This window comes from Gossypium arboreum, chromosome 9 (assembly GCF_025698485.1).
Source record: "Gossypium arboreum isolate Shixiya-1 chromosome 9, ASM2569848v2, whole genome shotgun sequence".
Classification (NCBI taxonomy): Eukaryota; Viridiplantae; Streptophyta; class Magnoliopsida; order Malvales; family Malvaceae; genus Gossypium; species Gossypium arboreum.
In genome coordinates this window covers 57,628,614-57,639,967 of record NC_069078.1, presented here as the reverse complement: position 1 = coordinate 57,639,967, position 11,354 = coordinate 57,628,614, and the positions used below count along the sequence as shown (strand labels likewise).

The 11,354-nt window shown below is 31.5% G+C and overlaps 1 protein-coding gene across 1 annotated transcript; it reads left to right on the top strand.

Annotated features, from left to right (window-relative positions):
* The first annotated feature begins 362 nt into the window (after positions 1-362).
* LOC108452199 (3-ketoacyl-CoA synthase 20) lies at positions 363-6,537 on the top strand. Its single transcript, XM_017749967.2, has 3 exons — positions 363-1,174; positions 2,379-2,780; positions 5,962-6,537. Exons 1-3 carry the CDS (start codon positions 491-493, stop codon positions 6,349-6,351), a joined length of 1,476 nt encoding a protein of 491 aa, XP_017605456.1. The 5' UTR covers positions 363-490; the 3' UTR covers positions 6,352-6,537.
* Positions 6,538-11,354: the final 4,817 nt, after the last annotated feature.

The following is an 11,354-nucleotide window of genomic DNA, read 5'->3' as shown; positions in this document are numbered from 1 at the left end:
TATTCTAATCAGCTCAAAAGTTTTTCTAAACCCGTATTTTTATATATGTTATAGATTATAGATTTTAATTATTAAATATAATAGTCATCTGATAAAAAAAATATGAGTAGCTTAAATCCATTTAGATATGTATATATTTCTTATTCTAAAATATATATATTTAATATTATATTGAATTGGATTAGATGGATTAAACTCTCAATTTCTTTAAAGTATTAAAATGATACTATAAATGTGTATTCCTCAACCATACTATATGTCTGACACTAAGTAGTTACGTGTTAAATCATTATTATTTTTAACTAACATAAATGTGTATCCATCAACCATACTATAAACGTATTTCCCTCGTCAATCGTCATGTTGATATAAAACTTTAAAGAGAATGCAAATGGCCTAGCTGGATCAGACTCCGCCTATTTAAATTTCTTTCACATTTTGCAAGCTTTTCCCACATTTTCTCGACAAATATTTTTATCCAGCAAAGATCATGAACCCAGAAAACGAACATGATCCACAAAATAACTTCAAATTCAAACTCAAAGCTTTGAACCTCTTGTTTCTAGCGTTTTTCGCCATCATCTTAGATCCTTTTTGCACGTTTTCGATTCACGATTTGGTTCACATAATCCGCCATGAAAACTTAAAAACAATCACAATATCCTCATTTTCTCTCATTTTCTTAGCAACCCTTTACTTCAGAAACCGTCGTAGAAAAGTTTACCTACTGAATTTCGCATGTTATAAGCCTAAACCAGATCAAAGATGCAGCAAAGAACGTATAATGAAAATATTTGCAGGCACTGGGAAATTCACAGAAGAAAGCTTAGCATTCCAAAAGAAAATCATGGAGAAATCAGGTGTTGGTGATAAGACATATGTTCCGAGAGATATGATGGCGGTTCCAGTTAAAAAAGGAATTGCAGCGGCGAAAAAGGAAACAGAAGAGGTTATATTTGGAGCCATTGAAGAGGTATTGGAGAAAAGTGGGATGAAAAGTAAGGATATAGGGATCCTTGTGGTGAATAGCAGCGTGTTTAACCCAGTGCCGTCGTGGTCCGCCATGATTGCCAATCGATTTAAGCTTAGACACGATGTTTTGAGTTATAGTCTTGGTGGGATGGGTTGCAGTGCTGGAGTTATCGCCATTGATGTTGCTAAACAACTTTTGCAGGTTTGCTATTACAAATACCATCTAATTTAATTATGAGTGATTTTCAAATTGGTTAAACTATGTCATAAGTTAATGTAATTTTTACAAATTTAAAATTTAGTCTTTCTACTTTTATATTTAGGAATTTTAAAATTTGTAAATCTGAAATTTAAAAAAAAAAAAAAAGAAGAGGTTCATTGGGTAGCCATGGAAATAGGAGCGAAGCCAAAATAATTGTTTAGGGGTCAAATGAAATTTTAATTTTTATAGTTTATATCTTTATAATTTTTAAAGGATTAAATCAAATTTTTATAATTTTAGAAGGGTCAAAGTATAATTTTACATTTACTAATTTAAAATTTTTTAAAAAATTGAAGAACTTAAATAGTAATTTTTCATTTTAAAGGGTCAGGGTTATGCCGGCCCTCAAATTCGCTGCATGGAAAGAAAAAGAAAGAGCTTTGAATGCAAGCTTCACTCCATCAAATTTAACAAAAATAATTTAACAATTTTGAAATATGAAAGTACAAATAAATTCCTAGAAATACGAATAAATTCCTAAAAATAAATGTATAAAATTAAATTTCAAATTTAAGAAGAGTATAAGGGCTTATGGCATATTTTAACTTTTTCAATTTATATTGTGCATGTTTATTTTTGGCATAATTATAAATTTAACCTCTAATGTTTACTGTCAATAAGGTTCTTATTCTTTTTTTTTAAGCTAAATTTGATTATTTACCCTTTAAAAAGAGTTATTTTTTTTTCTAAATAAAAATACTGACTAAAACATTATTTTTAATTATATTGGCATGGCAACCCGTGTGGCAATCTACATATACTTCATATTGACATAGCATCATTTGTCTTATACTCTATGTCAACAAATAATTTAAAACCTATAAAAGTACTCATAAAAATAAAAAAAAATTCGATTTTCGAAAAAAATAAAAATAAAATGTTCACAAAAAATAGAAAGCATACATGGATTGCTATGCGGGGTTCCATATTTAAAATTTAAATGCTTTAGTCAATATTTTCATTGAAAAATAACAATTCAAATATTCTTTTTGTTTTTAAAAAGTTAACGATCAAATTCGATTTTTTTCAAAAGTTGGGAGTAAAATTTAGCTAAAAAAATAATGGTAAATTTTACAAAAGAGGTAAATGTAAATAGCTAAAATTTTCGTTTTGCTTTATATATATGTATATATAATATATATAGGTGCACCCAAGGACTTATGCTTTGGTGGTGAGCGCCGAAAATGTCACTAAGGACTCATATTTAGGCAACAATCGAGCAATGCTACTTTCAAACACCCTATTTCGAGTTGGCGGAGCTGCCATCCTTCTATCTAACCACCCATCAGACCACTACCGCTCCAAGTACGAGCTGGTTCACACCCTTCGCACCCATGAAGGCGGCAACGATGCCAGCTACAAATGCGTGCATGAAGAAGAAGATGAACAAGGCAACATTGGCATCGCCCTCTCTAAAAATCTCATGGCAGTTGCCGGAGAAGCCTTGAAAGCAAATATCTCAACACTTGCCCCATTCGTTCTTCCCTGGTCCGAACTGCTCCTTGTTGTTACTTCTTTGGTTGCAAGAAAATTCTTCACAAAAAAGGTAATAGTTTTTTTCCCCGAATTTTTATATTTAGACTTGTTTAACGTAGTGATAGATATTAGTATTAATTTTTGGGGCCTATTTTTTTTTTTTTTTTACTTTTAGAGGGCTTGATAGAATTTCTAAAAATTTTGAAAAGCTTAGTTAAAAATTTCAAAAAATTTAAGAGGCTTAATGATAATTTACAAAATTTTCAGGGCCTAAAATCTTCATAAAATTTAAAGGACCTAACAATAAATTTCCAAAATTTGAGGGAGCCTTGGCTTCAATGAAGATAGGCCTCTATGTCGGAGAGTCGAGCTATGTGACCATCTAGGTAATCCTGGTTCAAGTTGGGATTGGACATGGTAATCCTGGTTCGAAATTTTAAGTAAAAATGAAAATTACTAGAAAAACCAATTTGGTACTGAATATTAAAGGAACATAGGAGGGTTCCGTTTAATTCGCTAGGTTCAGTTTTGATAAACAAAATTTATATACTTTGGTTAGAAGACTGGAACCGAGTTATTATTTTTTAATGATAGAAAAATATACATACTGCTCCATCAATATATACTGGTATAAACTATTTTAAATTTGTATTGAATAAATAGCGATGTTTTTATCATGGACAGATTAATTAGACCATCAAATCTAGTCTAATAAGTCGATTTAGTTTGATTAAGTAATTTAATAAAAATTCATGGAAATTTTAAAAATCATGTTTTAATTGATTTTGTAGGCCGATTCAATTAGTCTGTAACGATGTTTAGGTCAGTCAGTTCAACTCATTTTCTAGACCAATATATTAATCAATTATTGATTTAAAAAATTTAAAGGGCCAAAAATATAATTTTACATTTTAAGGAGGCCGGGATCTATGCCAACCCCTCTAGCTATGCCCTGCCAATATATTAATCAGTTGTTGATCCAACTAATCTGATACAAATCCTACAACCTTTTCAAAATATAAGAATACCAAATTATGATATAACCCAATTATTTAATAATATTATTATTAGTGATGATATAAAACAAGTTTTAAGTTTTATAATTACTGGTGTTTAATCCCCGGCATACTCGGGTTTCAAATATTTATTTTATTTTAAAATTTATTAAATAGTGATTGTTGTTTAACTTTTAATCTTTCTTAAAGTTGGTTGGTTGGGAATCTTAAGTTGTCATGTGAGTGTAATATTTATGGTTTAGAAAAAGAGTATTTTTTTCTCAAGCAAATTGGATATGGATACTAAATCAACATGCTAAATAAATAAACTGATTAAATATATCATTAAAAATAATTATTCTTTTTGCAAATGAATAAAATATAAATTCTAAATCAACCCAAATAAATGTCTTACCAAAAATAATGAATACCAAAAAGATTCTAAATCAACCCATATAAATGTTTGACTTCAACACTAAAATACATTATTTTGAGGCTTTCTCTTGACTTTTATGTTTGGATGTTCATATATTGTATCTTGATGTGTATATATAATAAGGGAAAATTTTTGTGACCGTTTATTGCCATTGGGGGATAGTTTCTAGCCGTTGGAAGCATTATAAACAAACTTGAATCAATAGAACTCACAAGATGTATGAGTAGAAGTGGGCTTGTATAGGTAAAAATCCCCCTAAATATCAGTAGAAGGCTAAAGGGATGCTCAGAGTGCTCTTTAACTTGCTTTTATCGATAAAACTTCCTCCAAGTATTAGTACAACTTCCTAGACTTGTATAAAATAATTTTAAAATATTTAAAACATTTTAAATTGACTAAAAACATGTAGATGAATTAAAACACATTTAAAACATGTTTTTGAGTATTTTTACAAGTCTTTGAAATACATTGAAAATGTATAATACAAGTTTCAATAATTATTTTCACCAAATGTTTAGAAAATATAGATAAAAAATACTATAAATGTTATAATATTAAAACCTTGAAACATCAAAGTTAACAAAAAAAAACACGAATGTGAATATATTAAAATAAAAATACATTTATAAATTGAAACAATTTAAATAATAAATATACAATTTATAAATATAAAAATATTCAAACTTTTCTCTTTCCTCCCTTTTTTTTCTTTCACCTTCCCTCTTTTTTCTCTTTACTCTTCCTATAAAACACCCAAAATGTGACAATAATAAATAATAATAAAAGGCAGGTGCCGAGTACATAGGCAGGCACGTCTATGGTGCCTCTTATGTATCTCATCTTTATATACTAATTTTTATATAATATGTAATTTTATAAATTTAATATTTAATTAATTTTTAAATATTATTTTTAATTGTAGTAATTAACGTAAGATAACATTTTTTATTTTGAATTGAACTTACCAATTCAAATATTATAATAATAAAATATTTTTAAATCATAATTAAATCATTTTAATATATTCAACATATAATATAATTTTCCTTTATTTAATTAATGCAAAGTAACATTATTCAAAATAATAACTAATTGACATAAAACTCTAATATTTTTCCTATATTTAACTAATAATTGTAATTATAATTGTAGTTATCTTTTCCATATATGTTATGCTTAAATTTTTATTTGAAGTAGCAGCTCTATTTTAAAATTAGCATAATATTTGTCGATTGAGTCTTAGCTTAATTGACATGGATATTATTATCAATGTAGCTAGGAGGACGTGGGTTTGAATGTGTTAAAACGCATTATCATCTAATTTATAGGTTGGGAAGGGCTATGGCTAATTCTAGGCATTGTGTCAAAAAGAACATATATGATCTGAACTCATAAGGAGATTATTCAAAAAAATTAGCATAACATTTTTAATTAATTATTGTAAATTAAATTATAATTATTTAAAAAATATAATTCTACCAACTTCAACTTCTAATAAATTATAATTGTTTATAAATATATAAATATCACATATTTTTTGAATAATCTTATTATAGGTTCTCCTCATATATTATCTTTTGACACAATATCTAAAATAATTCTTAGTGTCTCCCCAACCCATAAATAAGAGGATAATGCGCTTTAGTACACTCAAACCCATATTGAATATATTATCCATTCCAATCGAGCTAAAACTCAATCGAAGTAATAATTTTGTTCAAACTCTTCAAATATTAGTTCAGTTTGATTTAACATGTCTACTTTCTATTAAAAAAAATCTGCTTCCTCGCAAACTAATAATGAGTTGATAAAAATAACAGGTGAAACCCTACATTCCAAATTTCAAGCTAGCATTCGAGCATTTCTGCATTCATGCAGGAGGAAAAGCAGTGTTGGATGAATTGCAGAAAAGCTTGAACCTTGGTGAATGGCAAATGGAGCCATCGAGGATGACTCTTTACAGATTCGGCAACACTTCGAGTTCTTCATTGTGGTATGAGTTGGCTTATTCTGAAGCTAAGGGCAGGATCAACAATGGCGATAGGGTTTGGCAAATAGGGTTTGGATCAGGCTTCAAATGCAACAGTATGGTTTGGAAGGCATTGAAGAACATCCATCCTTTAGTGGAGAAGAATCCATGGATGGATGAGATTCATGATTTCCCTGTTATTCTGCCTAAACATGAACCACTTTCGAGTTCAACTATCTAAACCAATCAAAATCTAGAATATTTAAAAATAAAGCAAATTAAATATTTAGTAAGTTATATGTGGTTTAAATTATAGACTTAGCAAGATGAACTATCTAAATGAATCAAACTCTGTAATGATTAAAAATAAGGTAAATTACATATTTGTATGTATCATTTAAATTGAAGTTTTCGCCCTTAAATTAAACTTGTCCATCTATTTATGTTTTTCCAATTGAATCACTAATGTAAGTGTAAGTTCTCTTTTGATTTTTAGTGCAATTATTTTAACAGATGGTTAAGAGTTATGATGAAATTTATCAAGGAGAAAACATAAAAAGTTATGAAATTTTGATAAATTTTCTTAATTGATTGAGTAAAGTTGTTAAGAGAAAATGAGTATGGTTTTAATTTGTATAAAATAAATAGAATATGAGCCATATGTAAAAATATATTTAAGCCTAGTTCTTAATGGTGTAAAATGGAGTCTTGTGATTGGTTTATAAAATGTAATAAGTTTATTTATTTATATGATTCAAAATGAATTTTAACAACATACATAAACATAGAAACTAATGTTCTATAAATTTGTATATTGATTCTATCAACGAGTGCATATATACAATAGAGTCAGTCCTAAAAGAAAAGAAAATTAGAGATATAAATAAAACCTAATCCTTAAAAATCCGCTATGTAATCTATTCCTAGAAGTTTATTTCTATAATTATACAAAGTATTCCGTAACACTCTCTTTCGAGTTGGAGCATAGATATTAATCATACCTAGCTTGTTACAAATATAATCAATCAAAAGTCCATTTAGGGCTTTTCTAAAGATATCTTCCAATAGAGCTCTTGTTTTAATATAACTTACAGAGATGAGTTTTTGTTGAAGCTTCTCACGAATAAAATGACAGTCGACTTCAATGTGTTTGGTTTGTTAATGAAGCATTGGATTGGAAGATATGTGAAGAGCAACTTGGTTATCACACCATAGCTTTGCTGGTAGCAACGTTTTGAACCTGGTTCATTCAATAGTTGTTCTAGCCATACAATCTTACTGATGGCTAAAATGTTCATATTTTTTACCCCCTAGTCTCACACACAGTTTGTGTCATAGCACTATATTTTGACTCTGCACTTGATAGAGATACTAGATTTTGCTTTTTCTTTTTTCCAAGAAATTAGATTTCCTTCAATGAAAACACAATATCTTGTAGTAGATCTCTCATCTATCTTAGATCATGCCCAATCTACATTTGACAAGTATTCAATATTAACGTACCCATAATTCTTACATAAAAGACCATGTCTCAGAGCCCCATTTAGATAACACAAGATTTGTTCTAATGTTGCCAAAGGTTTAATTTTTGGTGTAGGCATGAATTAATGTTAGATTTTCAGAGAAAAAATTATGGAAATGAGAAAACAACAAAGCCAAGAGAAAAGTAGAAGTAATTGGAATGAAAGGAGTATATTTTATTGAACTAAAACTAGTGTTTATACAGTAAACAAGTTAACAATTATAGACTAAAAATAGGTTACTAACATAATCATAATCTCTAAAAAAATCTCTAAAAATCTGGAACACATTAAAGAGTTATGATTATATCTAAAATTAGTTAGATTATGGTAACTGATGTAATGCCCCAATTTTCAGGATTTTCGGGATTCCTGTAATTTCCAATGACTTTTAGAAATACTGTGTTTTGACTGTCTGTTGTGGTTCTGAGTATGTTGGTGGGCCTTTAAAAGGCCCAAGAGTAAATTTAATTCGAGGCAATTCCTGAATTTTTAATTTTGGAGAGAGAGAGTTCTGGCGATATGGGCTTTTAAATTGAGGTGGTAAAATAGGACACAAAAAGATCTGTGGTAAAGTGGCATGTGGCGCCACCTAGGTGTTTGGGGAGTGACGTGTGGATGTTCAGGGGGAGCTAGAGTTCAAGTCACAAGGTAAGCGTGTTGTTACTTTTATTTTATTTTTTTGTGTGCATGTGCTGGGCATGTGATAGAGCTTAAGTGGAAATTCGTCTAGGGCTTTAGGAAGGTTGGGCCATGGGTCTGAATGGCCATTAGGGCAAGCTTTATTTTCTTTTTGTTTTGCCGAATTAGGGTTAGCAACCTAGAGCCTTCCCTTTCATTCTATTCTCTTCTCAGTATTGCAAAAAGCCGAAAACACAAAGTTAGATCTCTTGAGTGCCGAATTCTTCCTTCTCTTCTCCTCTCTTCTTATATTTTCTTTTCTCCTTCTTTTCTTCTCTAGTCGAAACATTCCTACCATTCTACTCATCTCCTCTTTCATTCCCATTCTTTTCTAAACCTCTATAGCCGATTGCCATAAAAGTTGAAATCCCGAAAGTTGTTTCTTGTGCCGATTTCTTCTAGCCAAAATCCTCCTATTTTCTTCATCTCTTTTGGCTAATTTTCACATCCTCTAAACCTCAACCCCTGTCAACAATACCACTACAAAACCACCATACCAAATCATCTTCCTCTTCACAGTTCCAAAAGTCGAAAACTCCATAGTTTTTAGGGACATATAGTCGAATCTTTAGATCTCTAAGATTCGATTTCTACTAGTGTTTAAGGGTTGGATCTGTATCAGATCTGAGTAGAAACTGAAGTGGAATAGTTTTGGTTGAAAGAACCTGTGGTAGGTACTCAGATCTATTCTTTATTTCGGGTTTTAGAAAAGCCGAAACCCCTATACGCATAGGGTGGCTATCGACTAAGACTAAAGGGTTATTGGTTTTGTTTATTGTTTTGTTATGTATTTAGTGTGGATTTAAGGTCAAGCAATCAAGGAGCATAGATGGTTAACACTATTGGAGCATCTAGATCTGGTAGTTGGAGATCAATAAAGGTAAGGGTTAAAGATATGGACTATGTCCGAATATGGTAAGGGTTTGATGTGTTAAGTTGTTATCGAGTTTTAATCTAATGTTATAGTAACCGATTGTAGGCTGCTCGTGTGTGGAACTCGTCAATGTTTCATCATAAAACAGGTGTGTAAACGACACCCACTAGTAGATTAGATAGGCAAAAGCCGAAAAGTCGAAATGCCGAAAAGTCTGCATTTCGAGAACTTGCGAGTGTGTGAACGCTCGTGGGATTGTTTGTATTGATAATTTTGGTAACTTCAACGGTAAGATTGTAAAGTGCGCAATTTCATGCACCTCGGTGAATTTGGGCTTCGATGGGCCGAAAATGGGTAATGGGCGAACGAGCTCATTTTGGTAAAAACATCCGGTAAGTATTCTGAAGACACGTTAATAACTGTAATGAGCATGAAACCCTAAAAAGACTGATAAAATTATTGAAATACCTCTGTAAGGTAGAATTACCTTAGCACCCTTAAAGGGGTAAGTTTACGATTACGCCCCTCGAGGGTAAATAACTGTTCTTATGCTATAATCTGACTGTCTTTTTGAAGCATGCCTTGTTAATTATATATATTCTGCATACATGTCATACTGCATGGGGTTGGGTTTTGTTATGGAGGAAGAACCCGTTCTGGTGGTCGTGCCATATATTACGATATAAGCGACTTTCTTTGCGGATTATAGTTAGTTCCGCAACCGGTGCTAACACTGTAAGTGTAGGGATGGCGTGGGTGATTTATTCCCCATAAGAAGTGTAGGGATGGACGGAGGCAAGTGCAGGGTTGGATGGGGTTATCATGCATTAATCATATGAGACTGTTTTGTTATGGGCCAACTGTATTGAAATGGGCCCAACTGTGTTAATATGGGCAAGGCCCAATATATCTCGACTTGTAATAGGACTACGGCCCAAATTGATACTGACATGGGCTAGGCCCAGTATACTCTGATACTGTAAGGGGCTATGGCCCAGATTAATATTGATATGGGCTAAGGCCCAATTAACTCTGATTTCTGAATAAGGCTTAGGCCTAGTAAAGCTTGAACTGATTTGAGCTCTGGTTGGGATACTTTGCACACTGAGTTTTCCAAACTCACCCCCTTTTTCCCATCTTTGCAAGTGAGCCTTAGATCAGTGGACTTAGAGCTGGAGGGATTCAGAGTGGCCATGTGGACTGTTTAAAATAAGTGTTTATACCTTCACTTTTATTTTAGATTATTTCCTTTATGTTTTCGGGTTTTTAATTTGTAATAAGGCCGCTTTAATTATTTTTAATTGTTTTTAGTATGTTTTGTTAGCTTAGATATGATATTGTTTCAATTGTTTGAAATTGAATAGCTCTAGGGCGCATTTTTAAAAGAAATTACCTAATTTTAAAATATTGTGAAACAAGACAAAGCTTCCGTAACGAAAACGTTTTCAAAAATTAATAAGTGCTTTCAGAAGCTTAAAACGAAATGTTTTTTCCTGAACAAACACTCAGTTAAAGTGTGGAAATGGTGGTGTGCATGTCTAGGATTGGATCCGTGGAGAGCTAGGTACTTAAGCAGTTTAATAGACTCACCTCCTCTTTTCTGGCTTCCTACCTGGTGCACAGCTTCCATTCACTTTAATTTATAATGAGGATATTCTTTAAACACTAAGAAAGACTTTAGATAAAACATGACTTTTCTAGTAACGCTTCAATGTGACACGCCGGATTCGGTAGTAACGTCTGGGCCGGGTTTGGGGTGTTACAACTAAAGCAAACCTTCAACGCTCCTCATTCATTTAGTTGCTGCAAATTCCAAGAGCAATCCGCAACATAATTGTTAACTGCTGTGTAAGATCCGCACCATATTGATAGCTACTTGTTGTCCTTCCAATGTTGACAACAAGCAAGGGCCAAGTGAAGCCAATTCATTATGCCAAACTGAAGCAACACTTCTTAATGCAACAAAATTAACCAGATAAAGACCTCCTACAATGAGAATAACATGTATATTAGAAGGTTTGCGAGGATTTATACACCTCAGAAAAAACCAAGTAATTTGTCTTTGTCCATGAGGAGTCAATGGAGAATAATCATGTTGGGAAGTAATCAATAAATCAAACCTATCCAACCATGATCATGGATGTTGCATCTAAATAACAAAAACATTTT